General features: G+C 52.2%; 1 protein-coding gene across 7 annotated transcripts in view; it reads right to left on the bottom strand.

Moving 5' to 3' along the window:
- Positions 1-22,314, bottom strand: part of ZNF516 (zinc finger protein 516) — a 137,799-nt gene that overhangs the window by 19,576 nt on the left and 95,909 nt on the right. For all 7 annotated transcript variants that reach the window (XM_008013752.3, XM_008013753.3, XM_008013750.3 and 4 more), the window contains one exon: positions 1,232-2,680. In XM_008013752.3, coding sequence (XP_008011943.3) covers positions 1,232-2,680 — 1,449 coding nt within the window. The remainder of the gene's footprint in view (positions 1-1,231; positions 2,681-22,314) is intronic.

Below are 22,314 nucleotides of genomic sequence, written 5' to 3'. Positions count from 1 at the left end.
TCTCAACTCCCAGACCTGGAACCATGCCCCTGACCGTCCTGCCAGCTGCCTGGAGTTTGCAGCCCTCGCTCTCAGAGGCCATTTCTAATGGTAACCACTTTATTTTTTGAGATGGAGTCTCACTCTGTCACCCAGGCTAGAGTGTAGTGGCATGATCTCTGCTCACTGCAACCTTCACTTCCTGGGTTCAAGCGATTCTCCTGCCTCTGCCTCCCAAGTAGCTGGGATTACAGGTGTCCGCCACCACGCCCAGCTAATTTTTGTGTTTTTAGTTAGAGATGACGTCTCTCACTGTGTTGGCCAGGCTGGTCTTGAACTCCTGACCTCGTGATCCGCCTACCATGGCCTCCCAAAGTACAGGGATTACAGGCGTGAGCCACCGCACCCGTCACAATGAACAATTCTAACAAAGCATGGTTAGGACTTCCCAGGTAATGAACTGAGACTTTGTTTTGTTTTGGTTTTTAACAGAACTTAGGTTTCTTCGTGTTCTGGACGTTAAGTGAGAGTGACCTTCAATTTATGTTCCAGAACAGGGTGCCGTATGCCGGACAGGGCGCGCAGCGGGGAGGCAGGAGGAAAGCAATTCCTTCTCAGTGTTACTGTGACACAGCAATACTAAGGCAGAGGGAGAAGCAAAGACAACCTTTCCAAGTATTTTTTTCAGGAATTTTTGCACAAATCCCATTCTCCAGACTTTACATGGTACATCCATCCTCTGCAAGGCTTTGCTTACCAATACTAGAGGACTAGATAGGTGTTTTTTAAATTATAGATATATAAAAATAAAACTTAATCACACTAAATAAATATTCTTGTCTTTGGAGAGACAGGACAATGAACATCTACGGATTCTGTTTAAAACGACAAACACGTGAAGTGCAATCACGTCTGCCTGCTCCTGCAGAATGTCGGTGTGGAGGAAACGTCCTCTCAGCAGGAAGGAAGCCGTGCAGGGCTTGCGACTCCTCCCAGGGCCAGCATGCAGAGGGCCACCAAGCCCAGGCAGGCGCTCCCCGGCAGGGCAGAGGTGGAGCCTGGGAGGGCTGTTCCCATCTGCTGTGCTCCTGGGCCAGGGCCAGGGAGTGGCTCTCAGCTCAGCAGTGGGAGGGGGCAGGCTGGCTCTGTCCTCAGAGGCCATGGGCAGGCAGGTGGGCAGCAGCCCTGGCCTTCCAGGGGTGGCTCTGGAGGTCACACATGGCCCGGGAAAGAGGGGGCCCGCACATCTTACCTCTGTGCTCCAGCCCAGGGCCGCTGACACCCCAGCCCTGGTAGAGGGTCGCGAAGTCCTTTGGAATGTAGGTCTTAAAGATGTTGAGGATGTCCAGGCGCTTCTCATGCCCCTCGGCCACCGGCTCCTGTTTGATGGAGTGTAGGATGGGGGGTGCCCCAGCCACACCGGGCTGGGCCTGCAAGGCCGCGTCGCCCCTGGACCCCGCAGCACAGGTGGCCAGAGTCCTCAGCTCCTGGGCCGCCTTCGAAGGGGGCTCGCGGGGAGGTAGAGGAGGAGCGCCCCCTTCGCCCTTTGCAGGAGGTGGACCCTGAGGCTGAGGGCTGAATTTGGCTTTCAGGGAGTCCGGGGCACTGTGCTTACTTGTGGGGACAAAGCCAGCCCCCGCTGGGGGGACCCCAAACTTCTCCACGGGCTTGCTGTTAGCCGAGGGCTGCGCGCCAGCCCGGGTGATGACGGTGGGCGTGGGGGTGGCGCTCCTGCTGAAGCCCCCGCCACCCGGGGCAGGCACCGGTTTGGAGCTAGCCTCCTGCCTGGGCTTGGCCGGGGGACCCTGTGTGGCCGCGCCATGTGGCTCCTGGCCGTGACAGGGTTTGGTCTGTCGATACCCGTCGGGGCCGGGCGCCCACAGAGCACAGGGGCCTCCGGAATGGCTCTCCTTATTCTTAGGCATGCTAGCGGCTTTTGTGACCACTCCCAGGGGAGAAGAGCCACTTTTGGGCCCTGGCACCCCCCCTGGCACCTGAGTGCGGGTGAACCGAGCAAGGAGCAAAGGCTGGCATTCTTTGCCACCGAGGGCAGGCGGGGGGCCTGTGCGTCCGCTCCGGGAAAGGAAAACCAAATTGCTTCTGATGCTTTTGTAACCGTTGGGCTGAATCCACGGGGGAGCCACGGAGTTGCAGCTGACGCGGTGCCAGATGCGTTTGTGCATCCACAGGACCTCGGGGTAGTAGGTCTTGTGGCTGCAGTAAGGACACGGGTGAACGACTAAAGCCGCCTGCAGGGAAGAGGCTGCCTCCTTATTGCTGGGGTCATCCCGCGTCGACCTCGCACTTAAATCCAGCGGCACGAGGTCTGAGGCCAGCGCCCGCTTCCCTCCCCCAGAGTGCTCCTTGTTGTGCAAATCGGACAGCTTTTCTGCAGGGTGACCCGTCTGGCCCTCCGCTCCCGTACTGGAAGGGAACTCCACACCATCACCAGGGCCGGGCATCTCCTGCTTGGGGTGAAATGCTGGCATTTTTAAGTCCGTAGAAAATCTGTGCTGCTCTTGCCTTCTAGAAGTCTCTCTGCTACTGTTTTCAAGTATGGACACAGAAGCTGCAAACCCCGCCTTGGACTCGCCGGTGTCTCTTTCTGAGGCGTCATCTCCCAGCTTGTGACTCTGGTCTCCATTGGAGAGCTCGGTCGAAGTCACCTCTTCGGAAAAGCAGCAGCGGCGCAGCTGTCCCCCTAGAGGAGGCAAAATATGAAATGGGAAGTTACCATTTCTCATCAGAACACAGCACGACACAGCGCATGTACAGCTACAGCACATTCCAAGCGCATCTGTCTTCAGCAGGACAAACCACGCTTGAGTCTGGGGGGGGTCTCATAAAATCCATGAGGAGCCACCCAGACAAGAACAAAAGGAGGCTGAGTCAGGCAGGGTTTCTTTCCTCAATTTAAATGGCCCGAAAGATCACAGGGACAAAATACAATAGCAGTGGTGTATCTAGTTACATGTCACTATGCTGTCCCTGGTTAACAGAGGGTGACTGGCATATTAAAACTCAGGAAAAAAATTAATTGTTCACAGCAGTATAAGGTTTATATGACTTTCAAGGAACAAGGAACTCTCCATTTAGGGCTCTTGTGGAATCTTCACAATCATTCATTGCAGGGTAAGAAAACCAGAAGTTGGGTGGAGCCCACAGTCACAGAAGCAGGCTAGGGTAACAGCTTACTCCGTCCAAAGAACCCCAGTGTCTGCCTCCGAAACCACCAGGCTACCGACCACCTTCCGCCTCAGCCGTAGGGCTCCCTCCCTACGCATCTCTCCTGTGAGGTCCAGTTCTCAAGCCCAAAACTGTGATGCCCCAAGGTCCCCCAGAGGCGCATGAGCAAAGGGCAGCCATGCTCTCCACCTCCATGCCGCCACCTGTGGGCTGCCCAGGAGAAATGAGCCTGGGGTTCCGCCCCCAAGCTCTGCACCCTTGATGGTCCAGCCTTGGCCTTGACGGAGTGTGTGTCTGAGCCCCGGTCTGGGACGAACTCTGTGGTGGGAAGGGATGGTGTGGTCAGAACCCTCCCACTTTACCTAAGGAACACGTGTGACAGGGAGAAACACAGCCGAGGTGTGGGCTGGGCTCGGAGGTTTTAAGGCTTTTCCAAAGTCAGAAGAGACTGTATGTACTGCAAGTGGACACAACACGGGGTAACAAAAATTGGGTTTTATGTTTTGCATTTATGGCCTTGGGTTTACTTAAATCTAGACATCAAAACTGGGCAGGAGTACAAATGTTTCTGGATATCTTAAAACTCTCTGAGCTACAAAACACAAGATTCTTTACCACCCAGCCGCCGTCTGCAGTCTCTCACAGCCACGTCTCAGTGGGTGTCCACTTACGACAACAAGGCCCCATGCTCTTGGTTTTCAAATAAGATTTTAAGAGATTTTTAACATTGAGTAGAATGGAGGGATCTGCTAACTCAGAATGTTCCCTTTAAAATGTTCTAAGTATATATTTGGAGATAACACTTAGGAATCCCATCAAACTGGTAACAAACCTATTCCAAGGGGTTCTTCATCAAGGCGAGACAGCGTCTGTCACTGAAGGCATTTGCCCAGATCTGAGGGACACAGTAACAAAGGCTGGTTTTCAATTAGTGGGCAGTTAACGTGCAATTCATACGCAATGCTAAAGGATATGTCCATGTACAAAAATGTCAGCAGTAAGGGCTGATCAGCAGAACTGATGAGGAGATGAGAAAAAGGAAGAAAAATCTATCCAACTCCTACCGGCTCCTAAAGAATAATATTTAAATAAAGTCAGGGTAGGTGCAGTGGCTTATGCCTGCAATCCCAGCACTATGGGGGGCCAAGGCGGGTGGGTCACCTGAGGTCAGGAGTTCAAGATCAGCCTGGCCAACATGGTGAAACCCCATCTCTGCTAAAAATGCAAAAATTAGCCAGGTGTGGTGGCGTGTGCCTGAAGTCCCAGCTACTCCTGGAGGCTGAGGCAGGAGAATTGCTTGAACCCAGGAGGCAGAAGTTGCAGTGAGTTGACATCACGCCACTGTACTCTAGCCTGGGCAACAGAGCAAGACTTCATCTTAAAAAATAATAGTAATAATGATGACAAAATAAATTTTAAAATAAAAAATAAATCAATGAAGTCAGGTATATGAGTCTGTCATATGCAGACACTGGTATGAGAAAGGAGACTGGGCAGCGCTAGGATGCACCACGGATAAAAACGTGGACTTTACTCGGAATTAAGTCCACGAAAGAAGAAATGTTAGCCTTTGTTTAAGTCAGACTGGTGCTCAGTACATTCAATTCAATTCTAAATACTCAAAAACAGCAACATCTGGCAGGGAGAGATCTAGTTTTCCCTGCAGTAAAGGAATCAAGATTTCTGAACACACATGTTCAAGACTACTAGTGAAGTTTGTAAGTTGAAACAATGCGGCTGTGTAATCTGCCCCTGTACATCTGTGGGGTTTTCAAAGCACAAAATGTTCCCCAAAAGGATCATAAAACATCACCCAGGACTTCCAGTACTTCTGACCAAGACACTGAGTAATAAACTAAAAGTGAATAATCTGGCCAGGCACATTGGCTCAGGCCCATAATCCCAGCACTTCAGGAAGCCGAGGCGGGCAGATCACTTGAGGCCAGGAGTTCGAGACCAGCCTGGCCAACACGGCAAAACCCGTCTCTACTAAAAACACAAAACTTAGCCAAGCAAGATGGCATGTGCCTGTAATCCTAGCTACTCGGGAGGCTGAAGCAGGAGATTCGCTTGAACCCAGGAGGGGGAGGCTGCAGTGAGCCGAGATCATGCCACCACACTCCAGCCTGGGCAACAGAGCAAGACTCTGTCTCAAAAAAAAAAAAAAAAAGTGAATGGCCTAGCCCAAGTGATCAAAGTCACCGGTCGGGAAAGAACGGCAAAATGCCTCAGGAACACACAGACCCTGCACAGAGTCCCAAGCCACCCCAGGAGGGCGGGAGAGAAGCATGACCACGAGTGGAGGGGCAGGGGCAAGAAACTGAAGCTATTGGCAGAAGCGGCTGATGAGCAGATAGACTGAACAGCTTTCCAAGGACCTCCTTCCTTTCCAAGGAAGAAAATATGTGGCTAACTGGAGAGGTGCAAGAGCCTCAGCAACAAGGAACCAAGCACCTTCTCAGCCAGGGAGCCAGGACCCTCTTCCCCAGACTCCCTTCTAGCCGAGGTTTCTTCAGCTACAGGATCAGGGCCACTGAAACAGCAGAGCCTCTAGCCAGCTCCTGATCGGGCCTCAAGCCTTGGTGTGCAGACAGGCGCAGGCCCAAGCGCTCCCCACAATCCTCATCAGAAAGCCCCAGAACAGACAGCTTCGCCCCTCCTCCCTGGCTCCTGGACCCAGTGCCGTTGACAAGGACCCTCCAGGGGCCTCCAATCACGGGAATAAACTACTGTCAATCCAGTGGGCCTGGCAAAGTGCTGCCATGTAACACAGCCAAGGTCTCCTTACTGCCACCAAGGTTTCGTTACAGCCAGGTCAAAGCAAAACTAAGACAAGAGGCCTCCCAGGCGGCCCAAGGGGACCACGACACCCATCTGCTGTTCCCAGGTTCCTGAGTGCCATTCTGACTTCATCTATCCCTTTTCTACACTCCCCATTCTCGTGTGGAGCACAGCGGCATTCCATCCTCACATGCGAGGTGAACCTCCCGGAGACATACGCGCCAGCACTGGCCAACGGGCCCCCTCAGGGCACCCCACAGGTGGCAGCAGGCACAGACACACTTGCGTCCCCTCCACGGCTCCCATGCCCCCACCACGGCCCACTCTACTTTCTCCTTGGCCCCCCACACCCCCTCCATTGCCCCCATCCCTCCCTCCACGGTTCTCACGCCCCCTCCACGGCTCCGACGTCCCCACCACAGCCTGCACACCTTTCTCCATGGCCCCCAACCCTCCCCTCCCTCCGCGGTTCCCACACCCCCCTCCACGGCCCCCACACTCCCCCCCTCCACAGCTCCCACACCTTCCTCCACCGCTCCCACACACCCCCCGCCTCCACAATTGGGACTCAGCGTTGGTGGCTTCTGATGTTTCAGTGGCCCTGATCCTGACACGGAAGAACTCAGCTAGAAAAGGGTCTGGGGAAGGGGGCTCTGGCTGCCTGGCTGAGGAAATGCCTGGTTCCGTGGCTGCCACGTCACGAAGGGAGAAGGTCTGCAGGAAAAAGCACTTCCGCTCCTCACTCCTTGCCAGTCTGACAGCCCCTTGGTGGCAGTGCTCACCGGGCACTTTATTAGAATTAAACAAAGGAAAGAGAACGGTGCTGATTTGAGAACGGCATGGCCTTGCACAGATGGCTGCCTCTAACCCTAACCACAGTGCCGAGGGTACACACCAGAGAGGGAAGACTGGCTCAGAAAGGCCTGGCAGCGGCCCTGTGCATAAGGAGCAAGATCTCTAACACGCACCCCATGCTCTCTGGGTGCACGGAAGCATGCGCCAGCAGGAGCCAGCCGGGTCCGAGTAGCCCTGGGGAAGGCGCACGTGGTTCACGACTGAGTGTGCACGTGCATGCCACGGACGGCAACACTGGCCGCTCTGCGCTTGGCCCAAACACACCGGGGGCTCCCGGGTTCCTTTCTAAGCAGGACCTTCCTGATGTGTCTTGGAAACACAAATACGGAGCAGGTCTTGGCTGACTCCACTGCATCCCAAGCTGGCCCTGGCCTGGCTGGTTCCACACACCATGGACAAGAGTTGCACACGGGGCCCAGGGAGTGGCGGACTTGCACTGTCTGAAGTCCCTGAGGCAACATCTTCAACACACACAACCGCCCTCAAAAGCACAGACATGCGGTGAGGGCACTTTGTATAAAAAGTTGCTCCCCTTTCGCTTAATTGTTATTATTATTATTGTAGTAAAAAATACATAACAAAAAGAAGTCTGCAACCACGCAGCCACGCTGAGGTTCTCCCCTTCTGCGCTTGGGGCTGCCTGCTCATCTTGTTTTTGGTTTTCCATGGGTTTTTAAGGTACTTCATTCTTAGTGCACATTTGTGCCTCTTTTCTTCTTTGCAAAATAAACAGGACCCCAGGAGCACGCTGCTGGCTATCACTCCAGGAGGTGCAATGGGCAGCAAGCCTGGGTCTGCGCCTGGCTCTGGTGATGCTGAAGAACCAGGCCCTGCGTCTAGGGTACTGCTGCGCCCCACCCCCGGGAGCTGTACCCCCATGGGAGCAGTGGCCTCTCTCTCCTTCCCAGGCTGTCCACCTGCAGGAGGCAGCGCCGGCCCCGGCGCCAGGACCCTCATGGCCCCCTGTGCACTGACAGCACAGCCTCCAGCCTGTTTCGTGAGCTGCTACTCCTACAAAGCGGCCCTTCCAAAAACCAACTTCCTCCTGAAACGCACCCCCACGCTCCCTCTGCAAGACACTTTTCTTGCCTAACTTCTTAAGTGTTTAAAATGAAGATTTTTCCCATTTCTGCCCCCTCTATATTGGGCTTCATAAAATCCATTATTTATTTCCATCCATAACAGATACAATTTAGTTAACTCCGTGAATAGAAAGGGGTGTCTGCCCACCGAGCCTCTCTGGGTTTCTAAGTGAAGGTTAGAGGCCCTGCCCGGGGACTGGGAGCTGTGGTGCTTTGCTGGGCTGGGCTTTGTTGAACTGTGACACAGGCTGACTGCAGGCAGGCTCCCCACTCGGCACAGCTGCTGGACCCGTCTGCAGTCAAGTTCATGGCACAGCCTGAGCTCAACACCAGGGGCTCCCCTGCATATTAACAGGGAGTGAGAAGGGAATGAACAGGTAATTGCAAGCATCACATTCATCAGTGACATCTGTGATTCAACTTTAGGCTGACAAGGAAGAGGGGACGGGAGGTGAGGGAGGAGGGGAGGAAATGGCACTACTTTTATAAAGGTTAAGAAAAGGTAAAATTCCACAATATTAAGATTATACAGGGAAGAAAGCTCAATGCTTTTTTAGAAGACGAATTCAGTTAAGCGACCATAATTCTAAGGAGCCTTGGGAATAAAACTTCTCACCTCCCAACCTACAAACGGCGTGAGAACTACCAGAAAGGGGCCGTTTAACGAACAACTGCATGTACAGAAACTTGTATGAGGACTTTTATCTGGTTCTAAATTTTTCAACCTTATCACAATGACTTCCTTTCTAAGGGATAAGAGAGCTTGACTTCTGAAGATTTTCCAGTTCTATGACTGACAATTTTACTCACACATGTCATTTTCATTATGCAGCCATACATCTTAAATATCTTATTCTACAATTTCAGCAACCAGTTTCAGCTAACAATTATGTTACCACATCCTTCCCACAGGAAAAAACCTGCCGAGGGCATGAGGAACCCGTAACAACCCAGAATCTCACTGGACTGACCTCTCGGCACGGGCTGATCGGACACCCGCTGCCCTGAGACCGGAACCCATCGCCGGAGCCCCGGCCACCTGGCAGGACCGTGCCCCGCCCCTCTGAAGCCTCTGTCATCCACGAGGATTTGGTTCCTGGGACACGGCCACCACGGGACGAGCCCGCAGCCCCTCTCATTTCAGCCACATCAGCTCAGGTCAGACACGTGCACAAAATGCACACTTCTTCCAGGCACCCCACCACGATAACAGAGCAGGAAGAATCTTTGCAGAGACGTGGCACATCCACGCACCACACCTAGGCCGGTTTAGTAACCTACGGGATGATTCTTAGATGCCTTACACATACTCTGCTTTCCAAATACATTGTACGTTGGCAGGACTGAAGGCACTGAAGAGAAAGGGAGGCAGCCTGCAGGTACACCAGCACAGGTCCTCACACGCTCTGCCGCTGACCTGCTGCAGAAGCAAATGAGATCAATTCTGTGTGCTATGGTAGGTGTATAAAATACAAATCGTTTCAATCTATTGTATCCCAGACTTGGCAAGAAAAAAGGAAAAAAAAAAAAAACAGTCACGCAAAAGCGCATCAACTATATAACGTGATTTTATTTTTTCAGAGGATTACTAAGCTGGTAACGTAGGAGGCTGAGGCATGCATGGACCTGGTCTCTCCCTGACAGTCTTGGGGACAGGAAGGAGAACATGGCTGGGTACAGTGCACAGAGGTCAGCTGGGAGCAGGCCCGATGCCTCTGCCCAGGAATGGCCATTCCTGAATCGGATACGGACAGGAGACAGGGAAACATTGAGTAGAAGAGAGTAGTTCCCTGGCAAAGGCCCCACCCTGAAGCTTGAAAACCTGTGGCCCTAAATGGGAATGGGCATTCCTGTTTTCGAACTCAAATGTTGCCTTTTGGCCCGCCATGCCTCCCTATCCTGCAGCCACAGAAACCCCAAACCCCAGACTCCGAGAGCAGAAGAGCAAGAGACCAGAAGACTAGCAAAGTAGCAGAACGGCACGGCAGAAACAAGAAGGAGCATCTGAACATCAAGAGGAGTTTGGCTGGGGACAGAGAGGAGGTCGGCCGTGGGACAGCTGAACTCTAGGGGAAGATCATCTTCCCACTCCATCCCCTTTCCAGCTCCCCATCCATCTCCCTGAGAACCACCTCCACCACTCAATGAAATCCCTGCACTCACCATCCTTCAAAGCCCGTATGACCCAATTCTTCCTGGACACCAGACGACGAGGACCCAGGTACCAAGAGGGCAGGGTGTAAAAGGCTGTCACCCTGATTCTCCACTGAGCTGGCTGAACACTTAGCCATCTGCAGATAGCAACTGCTAAAACAGCATTAATTGTCTAGACACTACCATGGGGCCGGTGCCCAAAAGCACTCACCCAGCTCCTGCACCTGCCCATCTGCTTGCTCCCCCTCCTGTAAGGGGGTTTGAGTGCAAATGAGCAAATGGCAAGTCCCACGAGGGGTCACGGAATTCTCCTGTTTCCGATCCACAAGGAGGGAGGTCTCAGAGGTTGCTGCACTGCCCACCCTCCCATGAGCCGCCATCATGTGCATTGACAACCCAGATGGGGAAAGGGAACTGGACAAGCTTATTGGACCAGGGCTGACACTCAGAGATGAGGGAGACCAAAGCAGCACTGAGACTCAAAAGTTCTCGATGAGATGCAACAAAGGCTTGAAACTAACAAGATGAAATCCCATAAGGAAAGACAAAGTGCAAGAAGAAAAAGTTCTGGCCACAGGAAAGACCCTAAACTCCCAGGAGACCACAGGCTCAGTGTGAGTTACTCGGCTCAGGGTTGAGATCAAACAGAAGCATCCTCAGCAACAGCCGGGCATGGAAGGTCCAGGACAGGGTTGGCCAAGGGTCCTCTCTCCACACTAGGCAGCAGGAGCCCAGCCTGGGCTCTGAACCATACACGGAAGAGCAGCAAGCGAACAAGAGAGAGCGCGTCCAGAACGGGCCCACGGGAGGCTTCTGGGAACCAAGTAATACGAGAACGACTGCAACAATATGGACTGTTCCACCCAAAACAGGGGACTGGTGGGTTGGGCTGCCACAAACCCCGATGTCACTCGGTGAGCACTGAATGGACACAGGAAAATCAGTTCATCCAGGACAGCCTTGCAGGTGGCATCTGAGAATCATCTGTCAAGGTCACGAGCTACAGCTGGCAAGAACTAATCAAGGCCAGAACTTGGCCTAAGGTCCAGGCTTCTGAGGGAGTGGCCTGCACATTCTCAAAAAAAAAAAAAAAAAAAAATCTCTGGGTGATTCTAATTGCAGCCAGGATTGAGGAGGGCTGGGCAAGATAAGACAAATAAACAGAAATCAATGAGAATGAGATTTCAGGGCAGGCCAAGGGAGAATTGTTCATCTGAGATAAAGAGTGCATCCCTCACCACCAAGAGGGGCAGGCAGAAAGCAGGGGGCAGCTCTCAGGAATTCCGCAGGGACAGACCCTCCATCCGCACACACACAGAAGCATGATCTCCCCCTGTCAGTTCTAAGGTTCTAAGTTTTGTGTATGGAAACGACCCAAAAACTGCTAACCAGACAGGAGTAATTCATTTCTTATGTACTCTTCAATGTCATTTTTATTTTCTATTCAATTCCTTGTGACTTAGTTGATTTTTGCAGAGGTGTTTCTAAGCAGTACAAAGTAGAAACACTTCTTTTTTAAAAAAATGTTTTGTCATTTCTTAATCTCTACCTTTAAAAATAGCAAGCAGTTATTTCACTCTGAGGAGCACTTACACAGCCATCACTGCCAGCAGCCCTGGGACCTGAGGGGGAGATGGGTGACTCTGGAGAAAAGGCCGTTTCGTACGAGTCTCGTTGCTCGTCCGGCTCGGTCCCATGACCTCACCTGTGGTCATGAGCGATCGTGGGCAGCATGCTGTTTTATTACATGAGGCAGTGTGCCTCCCTGCTCACGCTTATTATAGCAATAATTTCAGAGCTTCTCACTCTTGGTTAAAACAAAACACAAAACAAAACAGAAACACAAATGCAATACCAAGCACGAAACCATGAGCACCTTTCAGTACCTGGGCTCTTCCTCCTATACAAAACGTCCTGCCGGGTCCCTCAGAGTGAACCTGTGGTCACGACCCAGACCCCTGCTGCCTGTGCACTGAGTGTGCGTTGAGGTTTTTTAATACAACTGGCCTCTTTCTGTTGTCTCCCCAATTTCTCACCCCAGGTAGCTGGGTACTGAACACAAACTGGTCATTCTGATACGAGAACAAGCAAATCTACCAGAAAATTACGAGCCATGAGTGTCTGTAATGAAATCCACAAGGAACCATGACTGCAGTTTCTCAGTCCCCATGGCACACCTGTGTCGGGGTTTATGCCAGTGGCTTTAATGATACAGCCCAATGCACACACCTGTTGCAGGGTGGAGCAGGTCACCCAGGGAGGCCAGTCCTAAGCCGGGGAGCAGCACTGACGTGCCCGGGATGCATCCCAGCTCACCAAGGACCAGGGGACTTGAGGGAAGAACCAGACAGGCCTTGGGACGATGGCCAAGCAGCCTCGCTGCCAGTGCCACCCCACAAGTCTCCAAGGAAACGAGGGACACAGAGCAACCTGGGTCCTGCACACAGTAGGCCCATGTGAACGTCAGTCATTACCCTTTGGAGAGGAGAAGCTGGGTTTGCAAACACAGCCTGAGCACTGCATTCCCCAGCCAGAAGCACCGAGCGGGGGTCTGATAAAAACATGACACTTCCCAGGTTCACTGGGTGCCTGGAACCATGCCAGGAACTTCACATCCATGACCTGCCCCTCAGAACAGGTCTAGGGACGGAAGGTAACGGTCCTATTTTGTAGATAAGAAATCTGAGGCACAAAGCAGCTTATGTAAGACCATCAGGCTGAGAGCTGATGCCAGCTTCAAATGCGTCAATCTCACCCCACACCCCACAGCACTGGGCACATCGACACTGGCAGGAGGTCCCAGATCCCAGGAGGGCCATCAGGGAAGGAAACCAGGCACAGCAGGTACGGGGTGGGGGACACCAGGGGAAAGCAGGAAGGATGGAGATGGCACAGAGAAACCAATAAGGGGGCTGCGGCTTTTGAAAAGAAAACAGAAAATGATATGAAGAGTCTACACTTTAGGAAACAGGCTGTGGGGTGAATGGGTGTGAGCGGGAGGGGTCTGACAGAGGAGGGTACTATCGTAAGCAGGAGCCAAACCCTATCCCTAAACCTAGCACTAACCGTAACCCAAACCCGAAACCTAGCGCTAACCCTAGCCATAGCCGTAGCAATACACCTAACACTAACCTAACAACATGAACACCTAATCCCAATCCTAACCCCCTCAACCCTATCCGTGAACCAAACATAACCCTAAACCTAACTGCTAACCCTAACCACTAACCCTAGCCCTATTAACCCTAACCCAACTCTAACCCTAACCCTAATCCAAGTCAAACCCTAACCCTAACCCAACTCTAACCCTAACCTAACCCTAACCCTAACCCAACTCTCACCCTAACCCTAACCCAACTCTCACCCTAACCCTAACCCAACTCTAACCCGAACCGCGCCCTCTTTTGCCGCGGACTTGCCCGCAGCCAGGTCCTCCTGCGAACCTGCACAGCTATTCTTGTCGGGGCCCCATCCCGGACACGTGACTAGGCAGGGGTCCCCAAACATGACGTACTCTCCTCCTAGTGGCCTGGCCAATCGCAGCAGCCCTACAGAACCTGTATTAAAACACCAAATGAGAAACAGGAACTTCCACAGGTGTCCAGGCGGCCAGGTGGAAAACCGCAGACACAAAGCTCTCAGTCAGTCTGTGGCCCCAGCCTCACCTGTGTGCTTTGGGGACAAGGCTGTTATCTCATCCACACCCTGAAGACCGGAGACCCCATCAGACTGAGACAGACAGAGCCAGCAGGAGGGGGCCAGGCAGGGAGGCCCACAGCAGAGAGGCCACAAGAGCAGGGAAACATGAAACACAGAGGGAGAGGGAGGGCGAGGCAAACACCACCATGGTCCTCTCTGCCGCGGCTCACGATGCCGCCCCTGGCTTCCGGGGAGCACACAGCTGAAGAAGAGCCCCACTGCCACCACCAGCGATGACAGTCGAACCAGAGAGCCAGCGCAGACTCAGCCACTGGACCAAAGAAACACGGTACAGCCAAGGGACAGGTCTTACATCCAGGGCTCGGGGTGGCCTTTTCCTCGCTGTCCCCATGAAAATGAGAAGACTTCACAGAAAAGGAAAGAAGCATCTTTTGACATATGGGAAAAAGACTCTAGGTTCTAAATAGATGTAAGATCACAGGGAGTGTCACTAATAACAGGTTATAGTTTTATAATCTTCTGGTCAGCCACAGGCTCTGGGGTTGGCAAACAGGGCTCTTCACCCAAAAGGTGACATTCACAGGGCTCAAAATATGTCCCAGGCAACACAGGTCACCAGGAAGTAGCACAGCTTGGGAAGCCCTTTGCATGTTCAAGAGCAGAGACCAGGAAAGGAGGCCAGCTGGGAAGGCAGGTGGGAAGGCAGGTGGGAAGGCTGGTGGGAAGGCTGGTGGGAAGGCAGGTGGGAAGGCAGGTGGGAAGGCAGCTGGGAAGGCAGGTGGGAAGGCAGGTGGGAAGGCAGCTGGGAAGGCAGGTGGGAAGGCAGCTGGGAAGGCAGGTGGGAAGGCTGGTGGGAAGGCAGGTGGGAAGGCAGGTGGGAAGGCAGGTGGGAAGGCAGGTGGGAAGGCTGGTGGGAAGGCTGGTGGGAAGGCTGGTGGGAAGGCTGGTGGGAAGGCTGGTGGGAAGGCAGGTGGGAAGGCAGGTGGGAAGGCTGGTGGGAAGGCTGGTGGGAAGGCTGGTGGGAAGGCTGGTGGCCAGGTGGGGGAAAAACGGGTGGGAAAGCAGGTGGCCAGGTGGGGTAAAGGCAAGTGGGAAGGCAGGTGGCCAGGCAGAAGGCAGGTGGTCAGGCGGGAAGGCAGGTGGGAAGCCAGATGGTCAGGTGGGAAGGCAAGTGGGCAGGTGGGCAGGTAGAGGGAGGGCAGGTGGCCAGGAGGAAAGGCAGGTGGGGGGAAGGCAGATGGGAAGGCAGGTGGCCAGGCAGGAAGGCAGGCTGGGGGAGGGTAGGTGGGAAGGCAGGTGGGCAGGTGGAAGGAGGGCAGGTGGGAAGGCAGGTGGGGGGGGAGGCAGGTGGAGGGAGGGCAGGTGGAGGGAGGGCAGGTGGGAAGGCAGGTGGGGGGGAGGCAGGTGGAGGGAGGGCAGGTGGGAAGGCAGGTGGGGGGGAGGCAGGTGGAGGGAGGGCAGGTGGGAAGGCAGGTGGGGGGTAGGCAGGTGGAGGGAGGGCAGGTGGGAAGGCAGGTGGGGGGGAGGCAGGTGGAGGGAGGGCAGGTGGGAAGGCAGGTGGGAACACAGGTGCGGGGAAGGCAGGTGGGGGGGAGGCAGGTGGGGGGGAGGCAGGTGGGGGGAGGGCAGGTGGGGGGGAGGCAGGTGGAGGGAGGGCGGGTGGGAAGGCAGGTGGGAACACAGGTGTGGGGAAGGCAGGTGGGAACATAGGTGTGGGGAAGGCAGGTGCGGGGAAGGCAGGTGGGGGGGAGGCAGGTAGAGGGAGGGCAGGTGCGGAGAAGGCAGGTGGGGGGGAGGCAGGTGGGTGGGAGGCAGGTGGGGGGAGGGCAGGTGGGGGGAGGGCAGGTGGGAAGGCAGGTGGGGGGGAGGCAGGTGGAGGGAGAGCAGGTGGGAAGGCAGGTGGGGGGGAGGCAGGTGGAGGGAGGGCAGGTGGGAAGGCAGGTGGGAACACAGGTGCGGGGAAGGCAGGTGGGGGGGAGGCAGGTGGGGGGAGGCAGGTGGGGGGAGGGCAGGTGGGGGGGGAGGCAGGTGGAGGGAGGGCGGGTGGGAAGGCAGGTGGGAACACAGGTGTGGGGAAGGCAGGTGGGAACACAGGTGTGGGGAAGGCAGGTGGGAACACAGGTGTGGGGAAGGCAGGTGCGGGGAAGGCAGGTGGGGGGGAGGCAGGTGGAGGGAGGGCAGGTGCGGGGAAGGCAGGTGGGGGGGAGGCAGGTGGGTGGGAGGCAGGTGGGGGGAGGGCAGGTGGGGGGGAGGCAGGTGGAGGGAGGGCGGGTGGGAAGGCAGGTGGGGGGGGAGGCAGGTGGAGGGAGGGCGGGTGGGAAGGCAGGTGGGAACACAGGTGTGGGGAAGGCAGGTGGGAACACAGGTGTGGGGAACACAGGTGCGGGGAAGGCAGGTGGGGGGAGGCAGGTGGGGGGAGGGCAGGTGGGAAGGCAGGTCAGAACACAGCCTCCAGGAGAGAGTGCTGTCCACACACGGGAACTCACCCATTGCCCAATCACCACACATGCCCTTTCTGACTGAACCATGGTTGACTGGGGGAACAGGAAATATCCCAGGTCTGCACTTTTCAAACTCAGTCCCGATTCCAACTCCTCCTGCTCTAACTCAACACCCGAGTGAGCATTTGGTCATCTCAGGCCAGGCAGGAATACTGGAAACTGATAGAGCAAAGTCACAGAGCAAGCCTGCATGCCATGTTTTCAGGTTGTAAGGGAATGAATGTTAAACCATAAGAAAGGCGATTTTGGCCCTAACCCAGCAGAGCGGGTTTCCCACACAGGCACTCCTGCCGCCGCAGGGCCTCTGCACTCGCTGTTTCCCCTGCAATTCACAACGCTGCACCTCCTCCTAAACGAGCATCTCCCCAGACACCAAGAAAGCAAACCCTGTTTCATGGCTTCACCACCACTATCTAGTGCGTCTGGCTCCTGGTAGAGCGACCATCAACAAACATGTATTTATGGGATGAATGAGGCGAGAAGATGTCATTTAATATCCAAGACTCACAGGCAATGAGACAGTGCATAGGAAAGTGCTCTAAAAAGCATGAAGAGCAAGATGAACGTGTTAATTCAGCAGGTATCTCTTAAGGGCCTGCAGGTAAGAACAGTAACGTTAAGTACAGGCAGCCTCAGGGGCAGGTATGGAGCCCTGGCAGCACAGAGCACAGCTCTTAACCCCGTTACCAACCTCGAATGGGTGCTGAGGTGGACATCCCAGAGCTACAGTAACTGGACTCAGTGACGACGGACAGGCTGGAGGCCATGCATTCTAGATGAGGGAGTCTCTCTCCAAAACAAGATGCACCAGCATGTGCCGAGGAAATCAAGCTCAAAATGACGGTAAGATAAAGCACTTCCCAAATGACGGCTCCACCCCGGTCACACTGCAGCCGGCCCTGAGGATGGGCTAGCAGCCCTACAGGAGCCAAGTATTTCAGGGGCAGGAACCCGCTCCTTGTCCAGCTCCCCCCACTGCGAGCTTCACCATCCGGAAGTGTGCAAAGCTGCAGGTGAAACAGGAAGCTCTGCCTTCTCCCCAGCATCCATGCTCTTGACCCAGAAGGTGATCCATGTACAACCTGAAGTATGAGATTTCATTAGCAGCCCACTCTCTTAATTAAAACCCAGATGGAATATTTGCAGTGATGGCCTCGAATGGTAGACAGTGCTCAGGGTTGACAGCAAATGGGATACTCAGGTCACTGGTTCTCCCATCCCCAGCAGCTATGATTAGGAGACGGCCATACTCCTTCACTTTCCTCTTCTTAGACGTTCCCTCTTATTTAAAAAGAAAAATCTATAAAACTAGCCCCATACAAGTGTATGGGGCTGGGTAACAAATAGGTATTTGTGATACAAAAGCGAACAGCCTCTATCCAAATGACACTGGTGATTTCAACCACATATGGCGGGCAGGGTCACCCTCCTCCCAGGGTGAACACGCACGGCACCAGAAGCCTGACGCTGTCTCAGAACTCAGGGCCGCTGCATTCAGAATCATTTCAAGATCTCAGCATGTACTTTTAATATTTGTGAATCTGTAGTAACTTTTATAACAGAGATTACTAGTCACCAAAAACCTGGATTTGACAGCAAGAACACCACAGTCATCAACAGTGTTTCTCAGAAGAAGATCCATCCTCTATCACTTTTAACCTGTCCTGAAAGGGGGAAACTTGATGAAATCAGGCATCCAGATTTCAGCACAATTTGAATTTCTAAGACAATCAAAATGCCAGAGACTCAGAAAGAGAAAACTACATAGACATCTGGGGGAAAAAAAACAGCCCCTGGAAAGATACTCCAGCTGAAAGGATCTTGGCAGCAGGCAGAGTGGTTCTCCAAGCCGTGGAGAAGAGAGGCCGTTCCGCTGAGAGTGAAGGCCGGAGCACGCTGTCGAATGATGTTTTTGGACGTGATGTAGAAAATACTCGAGGAAAAGCTGTAGCTGTAATATCTGGTGGGGGGGGGGGGGGGGGCTTTTCCAATAAAAACAAGACGTAAGCTGCCTGTGCAAGTGCAGCCAAGGAAATGCTGAAAACCACTGCCACGGCTGGTGTGATCTGGAAGTTCTCCTCCTCAAACACACAGAAATAACCAAGACAGACTCAGTGCTTCAGAGGGACCCAAGGGGCACAGAAAAGCCAGGGCACACACAATTGCTTTCAGAGGCTACGCAGTTCAGAAGCAGGTGCAGAGCCAATCAGGAAGCCACGAGCCCTTCCAGAGGCACCGAGTCGGGGAGACCCACGCCCCAAACACCAAGGCCATGGAGCGGGAAAGCAACAACATGGGTCTCGCCCTCATCCTCATCAAAGGGCAGCCCTGGGCTTTCATACAGAATAACAAACGCTGCTGCCAATCGTCCAGTTCAGTCCTATGGCCAGAAAAATTTCTTCTAAAGAAATGTTTTAAAGCTTTCTCATTCTTATCAAGACACATACGATGTAAACTACAAAAAAAAGCCTGAATGACAAGAAAATGCCAGGACTAGAGCAACGTGGAAATGAATGATATTATAAAATTGTTATAAATTATACCCCAAGATATTTATTCTGCTTTTTCTGGATGACTGAGTATACATGTTTCATTTTAAATGATAATCTATTAACATAAACAACCTGCAGAAGTATGTTATCTGTGTTAATAGAAAATTATGTAAATATCTTAGTACTCTGGACACCATATTTTATTTTTGAGACAAGGTCTTGCTTTGTCACCCGGGCTGGAGTGCACTGGTGCAATCACAGCTCACTGCAGCCTCAACCTCCCAGGTTCAAGCCCTCCTCCCACCTCAGCCTCCTGAGTAGCTGGCTCTACAGGTGTGTGCTACCACGCTTGGCTACTTTTTTTTTATTTTTTGTAGAGATGGGTCTCACTTTCTTGCCCAGGCTGTTCTCAAATTTCTGGACTCAAGTGATCCTCCCTGGCCTCTCCAAGTGCCGGAATTACAGGCATGAGCCACTGTGCCCCCAGCCTTGGAAGCTGTATTTTGATGTCCGAACAAAAACAGTCCCAAATTAAATACAGAATTTCTGACTAGACAAATTATTCATGTTACTTTTTAAATCGGTGAGTACAAAATCAACAATTTAAAGGTTAATCAAATACCTGCAGCTTCCATGACAGCTTTCAGTTAAACAGCAGTTCATCTGGCATAAAACATAATCACGTTCTAGAAACCTAGAATTTACTAACTGCTTCCTATTGACTCGACCACAAAGAAATGTCGCTCAGGTTTGGTTTTTCTGTTGTGAATCAAATGCTGAAGTGAATCGGATTCAAGCTGGCTCTCACGGCTACTCTACGCTTTACACACCCTCCTTCAACCCCAAATCCTAGCAGCAAACCAAAACACATCCACTGGAGAAAATGCAATCAATACAAATAGTCTTTTATTATTTTTAAAAACAAGGCAAACCATACTTTAGACAGCAATGAAGATTTCCATTTACAGATTTATCCAAGTTGGCAAAAAATAATTAGCTAACACAAATGCTCCCTTGCATGACACGGCGGTCGGAACCAGATGCCAGCCAGCACGAAGGCCGCACATGAAGTCTTATCAGGAACGGTGGTGGGGACTGTCGGGAAGAAGGTGCTGACGCTGCTTGCAGATGTTAGAATGAAAATAAGGAAGCATAGAGTAAGGAGGACAGCAGGAAAGCCTGGCCCATAACACAAGTTTTGCATTTGCTTTCTGAAGCAATGGGGGCCTGGAATCTTCCAACAGGAGTCACAAAGAATACGATTAAACCACTTGTGTGTTTTCTCCTGCACAGTGTTTTAAGAGACATAGGAGGAAGTAAGTCTCAGGAAGAGAAGTAACACTGTACATGTCTCCAACTTAAAGCCAACTAATATACACACAAACTAACTAGCCTCTGCATGACTTTCTACAACTTTTTCTGCTGCAATGCATAAATGTCCAAAAACACAAAATCCAGATTCCGTGTCTTTTACAAAGAAACTGTAATGATTCTTTAAAAAAAAAAAAATCAAGATCACTTATTAGTAGAGTCTTCAGATTTAAAATCAGGCAAGTGTCTGACTTGCGGAACAAAGGCCGTTTCATAATACAAGCAGTCTCTGTCCTCAGTGACAGACGAAGGCGGATTTCCCCGAGGCATCCTGGCAGCCCACGCAATGCATGGAAGCTACCACTAGATGGCACCTGCGCCCAAGCTATAGCCTGACTCCCTCCTGGCACTGGTGCTACCCGTGTGGTCCCCGTACGTTAGAACCAGCATGGAAGAGCCATCCACTTTTCAACACAGGTATTTATCTGCAAAAGACTTAACACTAAAAGATTGCCTTAAAAGGTCATCAGGACGAATGCCTATGTCTTTTGAAGCACAGCGCTGTCAGTATAGCAATACATACCCTTTTGATGTGCATCTTATATTTTAGTTTGCACCTTCATCAATATTTTCAGAGGCTAAAAATGCAGAGGGCTTTAAATTAATAATATACTTGTATTTTGGCAAAGATGGAATTAAGCAAAATATGTCTGTGAGCATTCGATTTGGGGAATTATATACATAGCCAGCATAACTTCAAAAATGCCCAACCTTGCAAAAACTTATTCAATGTAATGAGTTAGCAATTGACTTAAAATAGGTTAGTCATTTAGTAACTGACTTGAAAATGCTCGCCATGCTGGCTTCAAGGTAGCTCATCTCAGCAAAAGCCTGGGTGTGTTCTAAGGGCAGGAGAGGAGGTTCTGGAAAACAGCACCTGAGTTGTCTTCTGTCACTTCTAGACTCAAGGTCCAGAGGTCTGAGTTCTAGCCCCAGGGCCCCCCGATACTGTATAACTCAAGAAATCCTCTCATCCCTTGAACGTAGCTCTGGGAGACGTTGTCCATTCAATACCAGTCCCAGGCTGTCACCACGTGCAGGAGGAGACCCAGCCACCAGCCCTCACCACAAGTTCCAAGCTTCTGCTTGGAACCAGCAATAATCACTTGACATTGTGAGGGACACGGGGATGAAATGGAAACTGCTAAGATACCTGGTTCCTTGGCCTAGTTTGGCCTCCCAGTGGGGTGGTTTGAAGGGTAAGGATGTGCCTCTCCCATCGTGGGATGAGCAGACCATCACTGCACAGCAATCAGCCCTGCACAAGGGCAGCAGCCCTTCTGAAAGTGGTCCCTCCCTCACACGCCCCACTTTAGCAAACTGAGGCAGAAGGGTATGGAAGGGCCCTCAAATTCAGAGTGAGCAACTGGGAGGGGAGACGGAGGGACAATTTCCCAAGAGGCTGACTTGGGGCAGAAGCCAGCGAGGGAAAAGGACAACCCCCAGGTCTGAGCCTAGGCCAGAGATGACCACGGAAGCAGGTGAGGCTCACGGTGTTCACGACACAGCTTCATTTTTCAACTTCTTTCAAAGAGGTTTATGTTACAATTCTTGTCATTCTTTGGGTATTGTGATGTGTGTCTTCTGGTAAGATGGACTAAATAATTCTAGGAACAACTGTTTCTGAGCACTTGCTAGGATTTGCTACCTAAATGCCCACAAAGTTAAAACTTCATTATTTTAGGACACTAAATAAATAAATAAACATTCCAGCTTGCCCCATCAGACATTCTTACTCTTATGGTGCTGGTGAATTCATAACCTGGCTGGTACTGACCCCGTACTTGGCTGAATGTGGATTATAAAGCTATGAGCAGAGAGCGGTGACCGAGTAGAATCGAACCACATAGGCACGGCCTGTCTGGTTAGGAAGCTTGTCCACCCAGAAAGCTGGGCAGAGCTAAGGCATGTTATGGTGACACATATATAAACAAACGTGAGACATGTAGGTTTTCTACACCTCCCACATGCAGAGTTCAAACTATTGTGTAATAGAAATATTGAGTCTCAGAAGTTCCACTCCACCATGGATACCTAAGGAAAAGATCTGACATTTTACTTAAAAGTTTCAGCAACTCTCCCCAAATCACATCACTATATTGTTTCTGAAATATCTCGGGCAGGCTTCCTTAATCACACTGTAAGTTGTAACAAAAGGGTTGTAATTATACTGTCCATTAAAACGATGTAAACAAAAAACATATATTTCTCCTTCAGACTTCATTCCTTCATTTTCCTCTTCTCTATTTTTAG

The sequence above is a fragment of the Chlorocebus sabaeus genome, chromosome 18 (assembly GCF_047675955.1).
Source record: "Chlorocebus sabaeus isolate Y175 chromosome 18, mChlSab1.0.hap1, whole genome shotgun sequence".
NCBI lineage: Eukaryota > Metazoa > Chordata > Mammalia > Primates > Cercopithecidae > Chlorocebus > Chlorocebus sabaeus.
Note: the sequence above shows the minus strand (reverse complement) of the source record. Positions and strands in the feature narration are given on the sequence as shown.